Source organism: Bos grunniens, chromosome 11, assembly GCF_055505025.1.
Source record: "Bos grunniens cultivar Pamir isolate PY7600 chromosome 11, Bosgru_T2T1.0, whole genome shotgun sequence".
NCBI lineage: Eukaryota > Metazoa > Chordata > Mammalia > Artiodactyla > Bovidae > Bos > Bos grunniens.
Genome location: NC_141175.1, coordinates 86,568,202 through 86,586,400, shown reverse-complemented (window position 1 = coordinate 86,586,400; position 18,199 = coordinate 86,568,202). Strand labels below are relative to the sequence as shown.

At 42.2% G+C, this 18,199-nt stretch overlaps 1 protein-coding gene, 1 non-coding gene and 1 pseudogene across 6 annotated transcripts in view; 2 read left to right on the top strand and 1 right to left on the bottom strand.

The window, feature by feature from the left end:
• The window catches only part of HNRNPLL (heterogeneous nuclear ribonucleoprotein L like), a 38,221-nt gene extending 29,669 nt beyond the window's left edge, over nucleotides 1-8,552 (bottom strand). For 2 of the 4 annotated variants that reach the window (XM_086327396.1, XM_086327392.1), the window contains exon 1: nucleotides 8,099-8,552. In XM_086327396.1, the coding sequence (XP_086183522.1) occupies nucleotides 8,099-8,284 (186 nt within the window). In that variant the 5' untranslated portion in view covers nucleotides 8,285-8,552. Of the gene's footprint in view, nucleotides 1-747; nucleotides 6,275-7,560 lie in introns of those variants that run through there. The other 2 variants (XM_086327393.1, XM_086327394.1) reach the window with 2 other exon arrangements.
• Nucleotides 8,283-9,378, top strand: LOC147363481 (uncharacterized; annotated as a pseudogene). Its single transcript, XR_015137205.1, has one exon. The product of XR_015137205.1 is annotated as an uncharacterized LOC147363481 (transcript).
• An 8,493-nt stretch (nucleotides 9,379-17,871) lies between these two features.
• On the top strand, nucleotides 17,872-17,975 carry LOC147363480 (U6 spliceosomal RNA). Its single transcript, XR_015137541.1, has one exon. It is a non-coding gene; the product is annotated as a U6 spliceosomal RNA (small nuclear RNA).
• The last annotated feature ends 224 nt before the right edge of the window (nucleotides 17,976-18,199 follow it).

The following is an 18,199-nucleotide window of genomic DNA, read 5'->3' as shown; positions in this document are numbered from 1 at the left end:
TGGAGAAGACTCTTGAGAGTCCCTTGGACTGCAAGGAGATCCAACCAGTCCATCCTAAAGGAGATCAGTCCTGGGTATTCATTGGAAGGGCTGATGTTGAAGCTGAAACTCCAATACTTTGGCCACCTGATGCAAAGAGTTGACTCATTGGAAAAGACCCTGATGCTGGGAAAGACAACAGAGGATAAGATGGTTGGATGGCATCACCGACTCAATGGACATGGGTTTGGGTGGACTCTGGGAGTTGGTGATGGACAGGGAGGCCTGGCATGCTACAGTTCATGGGGTCGCAGAGTAGGACACAACTGAGCGACTGAACTGATCATGATATCTGCAATTTACTTTCAAATAGTATAGGGGGAAAAAGTATGTATATAGAGATAAAATCTCAAAGGGTAAAATGTTAAAAACTGCTGAATCTAGAGGAAGGACATACGTAATTAAACATTTTACACATTTTTAAAAGTTGGGAAATTCTTGTATTCCCAGGTGGCTCAGTGGTAAAGAATCCACCTGCTATTGCAGGAGACATGGGTTCGATCCCTAGGTGGGAAAGATCCCCTGGACAAAAAAATGGCAGCCCACTCCAATGTTATTACCTAGGAAATCCCATGGACAGAGGAGCCTGCTAGGCTCCAGTCCAAGGGGTTGCAAGAGTCAGACATGACTGAGTGACTGAACAACATTTAAGACCTACAAAAAAGTATGAAGAACAATATAAAAAATGTTCATGAACTCAACACCTACTTTAATAATACTGCCAAATCAGTTGACACTTCTTTCTTCCTACCTCCCTTCCCAACATAGATAACGAGTATCTGGAAAATAAACTCATAAAAAAAGAGTATTTTTCAAACTGGTCTTACAAAGAAATGGACTATAGGACCACTTTTTAAATCTCTCTGAAGATCTGATTTTATATTTCCTAAGTGAAACATCAAAATTTAAGTCATTCTTTATGAAAGATGTTAAATGCAATCAGTATGGTACTTAGAGGCAGATATGATAATCATCTCTAAGATATCTGATATGATCATATGATATTGTATCATATGATCTCAGATATGATCATATCTGAGATATCTCACGTCAAGGCTGAGAACATATCCCATAACCCCTATATATGTCCCTTATTCCCACTCAATGACTCTGCCTTTCATGAGTTTACCTACCTTGACATTTCTCTAAATTAGTACCTTTTCTTGAACTTAAAATTTTCTCATCCTTTCTGTAGTTTATTTAAAAAAGAAAAGAAAAAAAACAAACCCTACGGTTGTTTCCAAAAATAAAACTGATGTATTAAAGATATCTTTTCAAACTATATTTTCACTATACCCCTCATTTTCCCCCCAAATACTAACATTTTCTTAAATCAACTCTTTATACTATATACTGGTGATAAGAAATCTGAAATCATCTTCAGACCTTCTTTTGCTACCCTAAAAATACTTCCTTTAAGCATCATACTATGCATCTCAATCTTAAATTGGTAAGTCAGCACTGTTTACCCCATCCACGTATTAAAATTTTGACTATGTCTTCTAAGGCTTAAAGAGTTTCTCATATAGAAGTTTATTCTGTCCACTTCAAATGTTTAGTTATCTAGGCTCTCTCCTAGTCTATTTATATCTACTATTTATCAGACTAGAAACGAGATTCTAAATAAGAACCAAGCAAATGGAGGCATGCCTTCAATTTACATGTGCTTGTTTTCTTTTTTAATCACTCAATCCCTTCTTTAGGTAAACTGTGTGAACTGTAATGGAGGCATTTTTTGATCCTCTCGGCAAGCTACAGACCAGTTACAAACACCCAGCCCCTCTTCAAAGGCTACCTCAAAGACAAACTCCAATAATATCAACGTTGAGTGCTAATTTTGACTACTGCTGATTGAAAACCAGGCTCAACTAAAGAGAAGGGAAGCTGTATAGAGTACAAATGAAGCTTCCACAATGAGAGAAATGAGAAGGGTCCACTAACATTTCTCGACACAGTGAAACTAAACTCATAAAGGCAATGTACAATGTCTTCAGGCTTTTTTTGCTTTTCCCAACATTTCCATGCATAACACATGTGCAACACCAAACAACATTCTCTGTCCTCCTATATAGGATTAAAAGTGAACAACCTCAAATTGAGTAACTCATCCTCCAAAACCCAATGTGCACAGAACCACTGCAACTGATGATTATAAGCCTCTCCTTAAACACCCTCAATGACAGGGAAAAACCTTGAGAGACTATTACATTTTTAGAAAGTTCTTCATAATATGCATCTAAATTTGTCTCCCTGTAGCTTCCTATACAAAATGGCCTGTGAAGTCAGATCAGTGTTTGAATCTTTGGACATTTATAGGCTTTGTGATCTTACACTACTTACTTAACCCTTCTGAAGCTCAGTTTCACTTGTAAAAAAATAAGAAAACGAAATCCTCATCACTTAAAATTACAACAAATAAAAAGGACAAGTACAAAATGTTGAGCACGGTGCCAGATGTAGTTACTGAACAAAAGCTCAATAAATATTAATCATTGCCACCCCCATCCTTATCTTCATTTCCCTCTTTTACATAACCTTTCTATTTGTAATGATTTCTGAAATCACACTGAAGTTTACCTTTCAGGCCAAATATCCCCCAGATTCTTGTCATTCCTCTTATGATTATGATCTTGTGTACCTTCTCTATTCTGGTAATTGTTTTCTGGATACATTAGAATTTATCAAAGTAGTACCAAGAAATGAGTGCAGATGTCTAGATATTTAAGATTATTCCCCCCCTTTTACTCTGGATACTTCACATAGGTGAAGGACCAACTAGTTTCAAGGGACAGATGCAAGTATTTTTTTTTAACTTACGTTATGCTTAGAGTTAACTAGTACATGGTCTTCAAGTCAAACAATCACATAGCTTGGTCTTTTCTTTCCTTACAATAGAGCAGATCCCAAATACAGGAAGTCTTTTAATTTTCCTATTCAAAGTTTTAAGGTACATTTGATCATATAACTAAGATTAAAAATGAAGAGTCATATGATTCAAACAACTTTTTAAAAAATAATCTATCTTTTTGCTCATGTGGTAGAAATCCTATGGTTTTGTCTACCCAAAACTCTCTCCTCCTCCTTTTGGTTAAACACAAAAACAAGCAAACAAAAACACCCCAGTCCCAAATTATTCCACTGGTATTCTCACTCACACAGTTGTAACTTCCCAACTTTAGAAGTAGTCCAGTGACTCGTCAGGAGTAGGTAGATATTTTTTTTAAATGGCTTATCCGAGGGGATAGTTACAGACATTGAGGGACAGACTGTGTTCTCTTTATTTGCTAGCAAAAACAATGTAGGCCTAACTTTATCATTACATAGAGGAAATAGGGGCTTCCCTGGTGGCTCAGAGGGTAAAGTGTCTGCCCGCAATGCGGGAGACCTGGGTTTGATTCCCAGGTCAGGAAGATCCCCTAGAGAAGGAAATGGCAACCCACTCCAGTACTCTTGCCTGGAAAATGCCACGGACAGAGGAGCCTGGTAGGCTACAGTCTATGGGATCGCAGAGTCACAAAGGTGAAACATGGAAAGAGACAGAATCTAGTCCCTATGACTTCATCTAAATCCCTAGATCACGAAATGCCTAAAACTATGGCACAACTTGGCATTCATAGTTATATGAACCGATAAACTCCCTATACCCCTTTTTGTTTCAAGCTCACCTGAGTTGGTGATGTGGCTGCAACTGCAAGCTTTAAAGTTGTATTCAATTTCACAGAGGGAAAATAAAGTGCTGAATCATGCAGAATCACACATTTTTAAGTATGGAATTTTTTTAACTATTATATCCCCATCACCAAGAACAGCACCTAGCACATGATAGGGCTCAAGTATTATTTTTTTAATGAGCTAAGAGATCACAGTGATCATCTAATCCAACCATCTCATGTGACAGGTAGCAAGTTGAGTTCCAAAGAGATTAAGTCACAAAGCATGCTGGTAGCAGAGCCAAGACACCTGCTTTGGTTGGGCTTACGGCTCTCTTAACAACACTTTTCACTTTTATGTACTAACACGAAAAAAAAGTCACTTGTTAAAACCAAAGGGCAGTAAAACCTACCTTTTTTTTTTTGGCTCTGCTGCCTGACACACAGGATTTTAGTTCCCTGACCAAGGACTGAACCCCAGCTCCCTACAGTGGAAGTACAAGCCACTGGACCGCCAGGGAAGTCCCAGAACCTACTACTTTTCATTTACTTCCCAAAACTAAACCTAAAATTCTCACTCTACTGCAGCAGCTTAGCTAAATAAGACACAGGACATTACTGTTACAGAAGCCTCAAGGCTCTGGCACTTTCCTCTGAGGTACACATCCTTGAACTTTTTTATTCTCCAGAGTGTAATTACTATGCTTACTGTCACAGTCTAAACTCTTCCTTTGGGAGCTAACGAAGTGACTTCAACCCATCTCCCATTCTATATTCATCCCAATAAGCCATCACAGTAGTCCTATCATCACTGTAATTCAGATCATTAAAGCTTAAGGTAATAGTGTGTCTTAAATTCAAATGAGATTCTTTATGTATGGCAGACAGAATATTCTGTTTGGAAATCCTGGATTCTTATTTTGATCTTGGCATTTTGCCATCTTACAGGTCTATTTATTAAAAGTTGAGAAACTTTTAACTTTCACCTATCACTAATCACTTTAACAATTTTTGATTTGTCTTTTTAGTCACTAGCAAAATAGAGTAAAAGAAGAACTTAGAAGTCTCTAAAGTGAATTAGTACTCCATAAATTTTTATTGATATCAATCTTTATAAAGACAGAATTTTTTCTAAGTAACCTCCCAATTCAATTCTTCAACTGGTTTTGCCAAGTGAAGAGCTAACATTCTGAAATCAAGCTGCTTTCTGCAAAGTTTTTTGGGGGCTCCAAAATCACTAGAGATGGTGACTACAGCCATGAAATTAACTCTTCTTCTTGGAAGAAAAGTCATGACCACCCTAGACAGCATATTAAAAAGCAGAGACATTACTTTGCCAACAAAAGTCCGTCTAGTCAAAGCTATGGTTTTTCCAGTGGTCATGTATGGATGTGAGAGTTGGACTATAAAGAAAGCTGAGCACTGAAGAATTGATGCTTTTGAACTGTGGTATTGGAGAGACTCTTAGAGTTCCTTGGACTGCAAAGGAATCCAACCAGTCCATCCTAAAGGAAATCAGTCCTGAATATTCATTGGAGGGACTGATGCTAAAGCTGGAACTCCAATACTTTGGCCACCAGATGCAAAGAACTGACTCATTTGAAAAGACCCTGATGCTGGGAAAGACTGAGGGCGGGAAGAAAAGGGGACAACAGAGGATTAGATGGTTGGATGGCATCACCGGCTCAATGGACATGAGCCTGAGTAAACTCCGGGAGTTGGTGATGGACAGGGAGGCCTGGCGTGCTGCAGTTCATGGGGTCGCAAAGAGTTGGACACGACTGAGCAACTGAAGTGAACTGAAGCAGATAAAGATATTTACTATTAATATGATCTTGAAGGCCATACCTGCTAAATTTAAGAACACAATTTACTCCACAAGAATAAAGTAATTGTATAATACACAGCATGAACCTCCATAAGCTTTATTCAAAATGTAGCCCAAAGAATGCAAAACACTCTGGGAGTTTTCGCTCTTCAAAGCAACAAGACACAAATTTGAAGTGTCTTAATTTCTCATACCCAAACTACAAACTTATTTCTCTTTACACCTTAAAAACATCATTTACGATGACTAATTCATCTTTAAATCAGGAGCATTTGTATAAACTTTTTCTTAAATACATCCTCTTTAAACCTAGTTATTATAAAAGAATCAAGAAAACCCATGAAAAGCCAAATAATGTAAATCTCTGAAGTCTTACTGCACACTTTTACAATCTTCCAGCTAGTGTTGAAGAGGTTACCCATCATTGTACCTAACATACATTTACCTAAACAGTTTGATCACGAAGTCTTCTGGGGCTAGGCTGAGGTGGAGTCAAACCCTTCTCAGTTAGATGAATTACCGTATTTCTGAATGATGATGCACTAGACAATAAATTTCTATTCAGGGCATTCCTGTCCTAGTAAAATTTTATTATGTACAGGTTTCCACAACCACAATGATTTCAAAATAGTATCCAACATTACATGAAGAAAAATGTTTAAAAACAGGAAAAATAATCCGACATTAGATTCAACAGTGCAATATTGGCTCTACTATTAAATAAAAGCAATTCACACTCTCCTAAGAAAAAAAAAAGCAGTTAAAATCTGAATTTTTCCTGCCTGGGTAATTTAAAAGCTGCATTAGATCAACCACTTGAATTACAATTTCAGGTTGTAATTCAGTGTAGGAAAGCACGAAGTTCAACTTTCACATTTTACAAAGAGAACTCAGAAAAGTAGTTAACTGACTTTACCAAGGTCACACATTGTATACTAGCTTTGACTCCCCAAGCCCTGCCCAGAGCTACTTCCACTACTAAATACAATTCACTTTGAATGTATTAATTATACTTTATTTTCTTCCCAACAGCTAAAATAATAGTATTGGCTTAATATTTAATCTGTTTTCAAAAACAATTTTTCGTAAAACTGGTTAAAGTATCTTTCCAAGACACTCAATGGAAGACATTTCACGCCACCGCACAAAAACTCAACCAAGACTTCTGGCAAAAGAAATATGCTGATTCAATGCATCTAAATATCAGCTATAATATTCCAACATTCCTGTTTTCAGTTTCCACGATGGAGTTGATTTTGAACTAAAACTTCCTAAGAGGAAATGCACTTCTTTTATTCACACTTCCAAGTTACACTCTGAATATTCCAAATAGCTAGGTACAGACGTTGAAAGCTGTATCTAGCCATAAGAAAACTATTTAGAGGAAGAAAAAGTTCCTTTTTTAAATGTCTTGCAACATAATCCTCTTTGTAAACTCTAAATTCTACTGACCAGAATTTTTTACGTTAAAATGCAAACAAGAGCTGAAAGACTTCTGACTTCTAATTTGCCTCTTATAAAAGGTGAAAAACATTTTAATCTGATATTAGAACATATGTGCACAATTCCGAAAATTTCAGGTATAGTTTTTTTTAAATCAGTTAGAATGTGTTACATGTTTAAGGAACACCTAAGTCATAAAGACAGCTTAAGTGCACCAAAAATGGCAAAAAAAAACTTTTGCTTTGCTTCGCGTCCTTAAAGTTTCCATTCAACTGAAGTTGAGTTACCACTTGCTCCGGATGAAACAATTTTCACATTCCTTCTGCCTCTATCTAAGCTTTTTGATGCGAAAAACAAGAATCTCGGAACGTGTGTCTGATGCAGTTCTGAGTTCAGGTTTATGGAACAAATTGGGAACAAACTGCCCAGGAAAAACTGAGATTTAAGATTCCTTTACTTTAAAGTAGCGGTATGCGAACACCTGCCAACACATTTTATTTTTAATCGAAGAGCCGAAAACTGTACTGAGCAATAACCATGAAACTGGGGAGCAAAGCATGCGCACCAGACCTAGCAGGAATAAAAAAAATTTAATTAAACCTTGAGGGGAACTGGGTTGTGAGCTCCTCAGCGTAATCTGTCAGTGAGCCGAGGCTCTTCTCAGCATCTAGGCTTAGAGATCCCTGGGCGGAACCGACGCCACCATCCTGCGATCTAGACCAGCGCGCGGATGCTGCAGGCTGGGGGCTAGGGGCTGAAGGGAACCGGTTGTCCAACGCCCGTCAACCGCCTGAGGAGTTAAACTAACAAAGGGCTAATCACGCACCAGAGCCCCCCGGAGCGGAAGCAACGCCTCGCGCCACCCCCCTGCTCGCGACCCTCCCTAAGTTCAGGGCCGGCAGTGGACTCGCAGCGGGGCCTGCGGCCAGGCCGGGGCGGACTCGCGTTCGGGATGCTGGAAACAGGTAGGACGAAGAATAAAAGCCCGAAAGAGAAGAGTCGGCGCTTCCCGACCTGGTCAGCGCCGCAAAAAGGGAAAACGAGGAGGGCGAGAGGCCCCGAGGCCGAGTCCCAGCCGCGGAGCCCTGCTTCCCAGGGAGCCGCCAGACTCAGCTGACGGGGCGCCACGCTTTGTTACCGGCTGTGAGAAGCTCCGGCCGCCGCCGCCATCGCCCCCGCCCCGGGGCGTCGCTTCCCGGCGGTTCTCGCCTTCCTCGGCCGAGTAATCGATCTCCCCTTCCTCGGTCTTGAGGCGCTTGGCCTGGCTCTCGTAATCCCGGTCCTCCTCGTACGTCTCCCTGGGGGAGGATGAGGAGGAGGACATGGCGGCGGCCAGAGGGACCGGCCGGCAGGCCGGTGGGGGTGGCGGCGGGGCGCGGGCCTCGGACGCCGCCGGCCAGTCCCCGTCACCGGCAACCGCCTCTCCAGCAAAGATCTGGGCGGACGAAGCGTCCGCGGGGGCCCCGCGCCCAGGAGCCGGGTGGCTGTGGAGGACTGGCGGGATGAGGAGGCGCCCCGGGAAGAGGCTCCGGAGCAGCCGCTCCTCTTTATCACGGGGCCGACATCCAGCCTCTCCCTCCTCCTGCGTCTCCGCTCCCAGCCCGGAGGAGCGAATCTAAGGATGGGGACGCGACCGTGGCTTCCGGTCTTCCCTCCTCCCCTAATCCGCTCCTCGCCGCCCAGGCCGAGCCTCCGCCCCCGCCTTCAAGGCAGCCGCCCGGGATCGAATCCAGCCGCAGCCCTCGGGAAGCGCCCCCCTCCCCAGTCCGGGCCTCGCTCCCTATTGGCAGAGGGAAAAGTCGACCAGGCTTCCAATTGGCTGTAAGGACTGTTCGTCAAAAGCTGCCCCCGGACCGGCCTCGTCCCCCCACCCCCTCCCAGCCCCTTCTTGAACTTGCGGCTGGCCTGCAAGTCCTGGCCGCGTAACGCCTGCCGCGCGCTGCGCGGGAACCGTTGCTACCCCGCGGCCGTTAGCGCTATTGCGCCAACCCTAGGGGAGGTGCGGAGTGAACCCCAGCGGACGAGGTGGCGTGCTGTGGGGCCAGAGCTGCGGGTGTTAACCACCCTCCCGCTAATTTAAATGCTTTTATTCTCTTCAAAAGAGAACATTCCTGTCGATACACCTCACACAGCCCTGAAACTACAGGGGGTGAAGAGAGAAAAGAGCTTAGAATCGTGAAAGTAGCCTTCTCCCCATGTTATGTTCAAATCTGATACAAGTGGGTGGACTCTCTCCCCTCCCCTAAGTAGATATTCCAGAACAGTCAACATTTCCTGAGGTGCAAGTCTGAGGAAGACGCTCCACTGGGGGTACTGTCCGTTTGATCAGTTAGCACTCCTGGGTCTTCTAGAGCCTTCTTTCCTGAAGATACTGAGGACTTATTTCAAACTTCCATATAAAGTTTCATCCCAATCCTTTCCTTTCTGGGCGATCTATTTGTTTCATATTTCACATGATCATTCTTTTTGGAAGATAAGAAAGCCTATCAAAAGTGCCTGCCTTTTGGACCACACAGAGCTCATTTCCTCTGGCAACAGGCCTCCGCAAGCTTTTTCTCATCTTATAATAGGGCCCTTTATACCTACCTACCTGGAGAAGGCAATGGCACCCCACTCCAGTACTCTTGCCTGGAAAACCCCATGGACGGAGGAGCCTGGTGGGCTGCAGTCCATGGGGTCGCTAGGAGTCGAACACGACTGAGCGACTTCACTTTGACTTTTCACTTTCATGCACTGGAGTAGGAAATGGCAACCCACTCCAGTGTTCTTGCCTGGAGAATCCCATGGACAGAGGAGCCTGGTGGGCTGCTGTCTATGGGGTCGCACAGAGTCGGATACGACTGAAGCGACTTAGCAGCAGCAGCATACCTACCTATTAGGATGTTCTGTTTTAAGGCCGAGAAGCGCTTGGAGACAGGAACTGGGCTCTTTTCATCTTTGCAAAGCCAGTTCCTGAACAGGCCCCTGCACACATACCTACCTATTAGGATGTTCTGTTTTAAGGCCGAGAAGCGCTTGGAGACAGGAACTGGGCTCTTTTCATCTTTGCAAAGCCAGTTCCTGAACAGGCCCCTGCACACAAGTTATGCTCTCAGCAAAACGGAATGAGCGGTCTTTGGGAAATAAAAGTCCAGTGTCTTTTCAGGACAGGAAATGGCAAAGCTCAGGCAACCTAACTGCCTCTGTGACTTGAACCCTTAGAGGAGTGCCTAAGACCAAAATTCACTTGTTTCAGATATCCTTGTCCCTCAGATGCTTTCCTAAATATGGCTCTTCCTTTCCTAATGGTGTGGATCATTTCCTCCCCCAGCCTATTCTCTCTCTTTCCAGTTATTTCCTCCCAAAGAAAGCCATTTTTATTTATTGCTGACAGTGCTTTCACCTACAGTGTTTGGTACTTTATAATTTACACTGCTGTCATTTTAGGATCCAATTGCAAGTTTTTTCACAACACAGTACAGCTAGACTCAAAATTCGTGTGCGCCTGCAGGTATACACTGATAAACCAAAAAACAATTAGAATTTATTTTTTTAATTACTACAATAAAATGAAAGTAGACGTATCAAAGAGGAATCTCAGATGAAGAAACGTTGATAAAACACTGAGAACAATGAGCAGAGCCCAGTGGCCTTGTACAAACTTTCCAAATATCTTGTGTGATAGTGAACATATTTAAGTTCTCAAAGCCTACATCCAACCTATGGATTCAGTTCACTTCAGTCGCTCAGTTGTGTCTGACTCTGCGACCCCATGGACTGCAGCACGCCAAGCCTCCCTGTCCATCACCAACTCCTGGAGTTTACTCAAATTCATGTCCATTAGGTCAGTGATGCCATCCAACCATTTTATCTTCTGTCGTCCCCTTCTCCTGCCTTCAATCTTTTCCAGCATCAGGGTCTTTTCAAAGTAGTCAGCTCTTCGCATGAGGTGGCCAAAGTATTGGAGTTTCAGCTTCAACATCAGTCCTTCCAATGAGTACGCAGGACTGATTTCCTTTAGGATGGACTGGTTGGATCTCCTTGCAGTCCAAGGGACTCTCAAGAGTCTTCTCCAAAAGCGTCAATTCTTCGGCGGTCAGCTTTCTTTACAGTCCAACCCTCGCATCCATACATGACCACTGGAAAAACCATAGCCTTAACTAGACAGACCTTTGTTGGCAAAGTAATGTCTCTGCTTTTTAATATGCTGTCTAGATTGGTCATAACTTTACTTGCAAGGAGTAAGCGTCTTTTTATTTCATGGCTGCAGTCACCATCTCTAGTGATTTTGGAGCCTACTGTTTCTCCATCTATTTGCCATGAAATGATAGGACTGGATGCCATGATCTTTGTTTTCTGAATGTTGAGTTTTAAGCCAGCTTCTTCACTCTCCTCTTTCACTTTCATCAAGAGGCTCTTTAGCTCTTCACTTTCTGCCGTAAGGGTGGTGTCATCTGCATATCTGCTGCTGCTGCTAAGTTGCTTCAGTTCTGTCTGACTCTGTGCGACCCCATGGATGGAAGCCAACCAGGCTCCCCCATCTCTGGGATTCTCCAAGCAAGAACACTGGAGCGGGTTGCCTTTTCCTTCTCCAGTGCATGAAAGTGAAAGTGAAGTCGATCAGCCGTGTCTGACTCTTAGCAACCCCATGGACTGCAGCCTACCAGGCTCTGCTGTCCATGGGATTTTCCAGGCAAGAGTACTGGAGTGGGGTGCCATTGCCTTCTCCGTTGCATATCTGAGGTTATTGATATTTCTCCCAGCAATCTTGATTCCAGCTTGTGCTTCATCCAGCCCAGTGTTTCTCATGATGTACTCTGCATGTAAGTTAAATAAGCAGGGTGACAATATACAGCCTTGACATACTCCTTTTCCTATTTGGAACCAGTCTGTTGTTCCATGTCCAGTTCTAACTGTTGCTTCGTGGCCTGCATACAGATTTCTCAGGAGGCAGGTCAGGTGGTCTGGTATTCCCATCTCTTTCAGAATTTCCCACAGTTGATTGTGATCCACACAGTCAAAGGCTTTGGCATAGTCACTAAAGCAGAAATAGATGTTTTTCTGGAACTCTCTTGCTTTTTTAATGATCCAGCAGATGTTGGCAATTTGATCTCTGGTTTGTTTGCCTTTTCTAAAACCAGCTTGAACATCTGGAAGTTCACGGTTCACGTATTGTTGAAGCCTCAGTTCAGTTAGTTCACTTCAGTCACTCAGTCGTGTCTGACTCTTTGCAACCCCATGAATTGCAGCACGCCAGGCCTCCCTGTCGATCGCCATCTCCGGGAGTTCACTCAAACTCATGTCCATTGAGTCGGTGATGCCATCCAGCCATCTCATCCTCTGTCGTCCCCTTTTCCTCCTGCCCCCAATCCCTCCCAGCATCAGGGTCTTTTCCAATGAGTCAACTCTTCACATGATGTGGCCAAAGTACTGGAGTTTCAGCTTTAGCATCATTACTTCCAAAGAACACCCAGGACCGATCTCCTTTAGAATGGACTGGTTGGATCTCCTTGCAGTCCAAGGAACTCTCAAGTGTCTTCTCCAACACCACAGTTCAAAAGCATCAATTCTTCGGCGCTCAGCTTTCTTCACAGTCCAACTCTCATATCCATACATGACTACTGAAAAAACCATAGCCTTGACTAGACGGACATTTGTTGGCAAAGTAATGTCTCTGTTTTTGAATATGCTGTCTAGGTTGGTCATAACTTTCCTTCCAAGGAGTAAGCGTCTTTTAATCAGCTTGGAGAATTTTGAGCATTACTTTGCTAGTGTGTGAGATGAGTGCAATTGTGTAGTAGTTTGAGCATTCTTTGGCATTGCCTTTCTTTGGGATTGGAATGAAAACTGACTTTTTCCAGTCCTGCGGCCACTGCTGAGTTTTCCAAATTTTCTGGCATATTGAGTGCAGCACTTTCACAGCATCATCTTTTAAGATTTGAAATAGCTCAGCTCAAATTCCATCACCTCCTCTAGCTTTGTTTGTAGTGATGCTTCCTAAGGCCCCTTTGACTTCACATTCCAGGATGTCTGGCTCTGGGTGAGTGATCACACCACTGTGATTATCTGGGTCATGAAGATCTTTTTTGTACAGTTCTTCTGTGTATTCTTGCCACCTCTTCTTAATATCTTCTGCTTCTGTTAGGTCCATACCATTTCTGTCCGTTATCGAGCCCATCTTTGCATGAAATGTTCCCTTGGTAGCTCTAATTTTCTTGACGAGATCTCTAGTCTTTCCTGTTCTATTGTTTTCCTCTATTTCTTTGCATTGATCGCTGAGGAAGGCTTTCTTATCTCTTCTTGTTATTCTTGGGAACTCTGCATTCAAATGAATATATCTTTCCTTTTCTCCTTTGGTTTGGGCTTCTCTTCTTTTTACAGCTATTTGTAAGGCCTCCTCAGACAGCCATTTTGCTTTTTTGCATGTCTTTTTCTTGGGGATGGTCTTGCTTCCTGTCTCCTGTACAATGTCACGAATCTCCATCCATAGTTCATCAGGCACTCTATCAGATCTAGTCCCTTAAATCTATTTCTCACTTCCACTGTATTATCGTAAGGGATTTGATTTAGGTCATACCTGAATGGTCTAGTGGCTTTCACTACTTTTCTTCAATTTAAGTTTGAATTTGGCAATAAGGAGTTCGTGATCTGAGCCACAGTCAGCTCCCAGTCTTGTTTTTGCTGACTGTATTGAGCTTCTCCATCTTTGGATGCAAAGAATATAATCAATCTGATTTCGGTGTTGACCATCTGGTGATGTCTATGTGTAGAGTCTTCTCTTGTATTGAGGGTGTTTGCTATGACCAGTGCGTTCTCTTGGCAGATTTCTATGAGCCTTTGCCCTGCTTAATTTTGTACTCCAAGGCCAAATTTGCCTGTTACTCCAAATGTTTCTTGACTTCCTACTTTTGCATTCCAGTCCCCTATAATGAAAAGGACATCTTTTGGGGTGTTAATTCTAGAAGGTCTTGTAGGTCTTCATAGAACCGTTCAACTTCAGCTTCTTCAGCATTACTGGTCAGAGCATAGACTTGGATTACTGTGATATTGAATGGTTTGCCTTGGAGACAAACAGAGATCATTCTGTCGTTTTTGAGACTGCATCCAAGTACTGCGTTTTGGACTCTTTTGTTGACTGTGATGGCTACTCCATTTCTTCTAAGGGATTCTTGCCCACATTAGTAGATATAATGGTCATCTGAGTTACATTCACCCGTTTCAGTCCATTTTAGTTTGCTTATTCCTAAAATGTCGACATTCACTCTTGCCATCTCCTGTTTGATCACTTTCAATTTGCCTTGATTCATGGACCTAACATTCCAGGTTCCTATGCAATATTGCTCTTTACAGCATCGGACCTTGCCTCTATCACCAGTCACATCCACAACTGGGTGTTGTTTTTGCTTTGGGTCCGTGTCTTCGTTCTTTCTGAAGTTATTTCTCCACTGATCTCCAGTAGCATATTGGGCACCTACTGACCTGGAGAGTTCATCTTTCAGTGTCCTATCTTTGTGCCTTTTCATACTGTTCATGGGGTTCTCAAGGCAGGAATACTGAAGTGGTTTGCCATTCCCTTCTCCAGTGGACCACATTTTGTCAGAACTCTCCACCATAACCCATCCATCTTGGGTGGCCCTACATGACATGGCTCATAGTTTCATTGAGGTAGACAAGGCTGCAGTCCATGTGATTAGATTGGTTAGTTTTCTGTGATGGGACCCCATGGACTGTAGCCTACCAGGTTCCTCCATCCAGGGGATTTTCCAGGCAAGAATACTGGAGTGGGTTGCCATTTCCTTCTCCAGGAGATCTTCCTGACTCAGGGATTGAACCCGCGTCTTCTGCATTGTAGGTAGACGTTTTACCGTCTGAGCCACCGGGAAATCCACCTATGGATTATACCAGGTTAAAATGCAGTTCTCACACCCCTCAGTTGGTAAGGAAACCCAGGCTTGCTGAACATTGCTATTATACTCAGGGTTTACTTAACTTATAGTAGGTTAGAGTCAATATGTACTAGAATTAAACTTAATTCTTTCTTTGGACAGCTCAAATCAAACTGTTAATTTAAATGACTTAAGAGGTAGGGATTTCCCTGATGGTCCAATGACTGAGGTTCAGCGCTCCCAATGTAGGGGTCCTGGGTTCGCTATCTAGTCAGGGAACTAGATTCCACATGCCACAACTGTAAGATCCCACATATGAACAACGAAGATTGAAGATCCCATGTGCTACAACTAAGATCTGGTGCAGCCAAATAAATATTTTTAAAAAGATTGAGAAGTAAAATTCAGGAGGCATGTTTAAAAGAAGTAGGTTTTTAAGGTCACTGTGAGTGACCTTTGAGCTTATTGCAGATAAGTTGTTCAGCGACAGTAAGTTCTTAGATACAGAAAATGCTAATTAGCCTGTCACTAAAACATGAGAAGAGCTAAAGAAGGAAGGCATAAATTATATTCTGCATAATTTAACTTAGGTGAGATAAAGAAATTACACACTTCCCGGTTAGCCAGAAATGCCTTTAAAACTCAGAAACAGTTTGTAATTCATGCAAATAATCAGTTATTTAACTCAACTGCAATTTCTTTTGCACTACTTTGTGCATACAGCCTCAGGCCTTTGACAAATTGCTTGATTGGATTGACTGTTGGTGATTGGTGTAGGCAGCAGTCATGAATTCCCATTGACACAACTCACAGGGAACTACAGGGTTATCCTAGAGTGGGAGACAGATTCACGGACAGTCTCAGGAAACTGATAGTCAAGGTCCTTTAGCCCCAAATTGCCTTTTAGTTTTAAATCTCATTGCTGACCTGTATAATATAATTTATAAGATATTTTGCTGGATGATGAAGAGACTAGAAAACTATATGAGCTGGTTTTTGTCTTCTCAAAGCTTGCAGTTAAGTTGAGGAAACAAGGCACATACCCAGGAGAGACTACAAGGCACATCTAAAGCATTACTCAGTCGTATCTAACTCTTTGTGGCCTCATGGCCTGTAGCCCTCCAGGCTCCTCTGTCCATGAAATTCTCTGGGCAAAAACCCACTGGAGTGGGTTGCCATTCGTTTCTCCAGGGGATTTTCCTGACCCAAGGATCAAACCTGGGTCTCCAGCATTGCGGGCAGATTCTTTACCATCTGAGTCACCAGGGAAGCCCCACAAAGCACATCTAACATACATGTAATAACAGCAGCCACTTAAATAACGTGCTGTATACTGTGCTAACCACTACAAGGGTCATGTCAGTAAATTCTGACAGAAACCCCCTAACACAGGCATTATTATTACTGTGGCCATGGTACATTTAAAGAAAGTCTAGGAGAAGTTAAGAGACCTGCCCTAGAGCCACAGTTAGTAAACTGGAAAGCCAGGACTGGAACCCAAGAATCTGATTCCAGAGCCAGTACTTTTCATCAAGAAGAATGATTATTTAAGTGTTATTTACTGCCAAAGACATACAGATCAAATTTAGAGTCACTTATCATGATATTCAGTCACTAATTTCTAACAGGGCTTATACCTCTAATTCTGGGAAGGCATAAATAGATTATCACTTTTTTCACTGGTATAAGGAAATTCAATTAGCGTCTGTAGGAAATTACAAATATACTGTTTTAGTGTTCATTTTAAAATGTAATTTCTATAGACAAGGCCCAGAAATCATAAAGTCTCACCATTTTCTGATGGATGCATCATTTTGAACAGCTAGAGATGCAAATGATAAGATTTTATGCCCAAACTCAATTTCCAATATTGCTGTTTTGCTGAATACACAAAATTTTGTTTCCTGCCTTAGCTTCTGCAAAAATCAAAGCCTTCATCTTACCTGTGAACAATATTTCCAAAGGATTGGAACCCTAGGGATGTGTTTTAAATAAGACATATTTAACATGAAGGGATTTACTAGCTCAGCTAGTAAAGAATCTGCCTGCAATGCAGGGGACCCCAGTTCAATTCCTGGGTCAGGAAGATCCCCTGGAGAAGGGAAGAGCTACCCACTCCAGTATTCTGGCGTGGAGAATTCCGTGGACTGTATAGTCCATGGGGTCGCAAAGAGTCAGACACAACTGAGCGACTTTCACTTTCACGTTAACATGAAATCCAGCTTCAAACAAAGTCCATTCAGAGATATTTCAATTATTAATAGTTCCTATGAAAGTTTGTCAAATCCAGAGTATACTGTTTGTGATACTATTTTCCTTGTAAAAGATCACCAAGAATGAGCACTATGGTGCTATTACCAAAACTAACCCCTTTAATTCTGGAGAAGGAAATAGCAACCCACTCCATTGTTCTTGCCTGGAGAATCCCAGGGACGGGGGAGCCTGGTGGGCTGCCATCTATGGGGTCGCACAGAGTTGGACACGACTGAAGCGACTTAGCAGCAGCAGCAGCAGCAGCAGCAACCCCTTTAATTCAGTCCACATTTGGTTAGTTTTGGTGAAAAAGAAGCCACCGTTCCAAGAGTATGCACCCTGCAGGAAGTGCATCAAAGCACTATTACCTAACTGTGCAGTCAAGTGTAACCACAATGGTATTCTATTTCAGATGCTCTCACCTGGCACATCTGCTTTGGGCTGGAGCTGCCACTGTGTTTGGTCTCTTAAAAAAAAAAAAAAAATCCAGTAATTTGGGACAAATCTGCAAAATGAATACATTGACCCTAGAAGGATATGTGGTATACGACCAGTGACAGGTCATATTCTTGTTATCAGTTATAGCCACTTACCCCTAGTCTTAGCAACAATATTGACATTATTTTTACCTTCCTGTCTGACTCATGTGAATTGATAGTGTTTAGATATCTTTTAAAATAACTGTAATAAATAGAGTAAAATCATAACATCTGTTCACTGTTTAGAATAAATAGAATTTATCAAAATAAATTCATCTTGCATATGAAAATAGAGGTAAAGCAAAATTAACCAGGTGCTCACTTCGGCAGCACATACACTAAAATTGGAACCATACAGAGAAGATTAAGAGCCCTATGCAAGGACAACATGCAAATTCATGAAGCATTCCATATTTTTGAGAGAGTGGACATATGTATACCTATGACTGATTCATGTTGATGTATGGCAGAAAACCACACAATATGGTAAAGCAATTATTCTTCAATTTAAATGAATTTTTAAAAATTTAACCAGTAGCTGTTAACATTTAACAAAATGGTATTAAGTGCTACAGATCACCCCAATAATTAGTGATCCGTAGCATGCAATACCTTTTTGTTAAATATGAGCTCTCGGTTCTT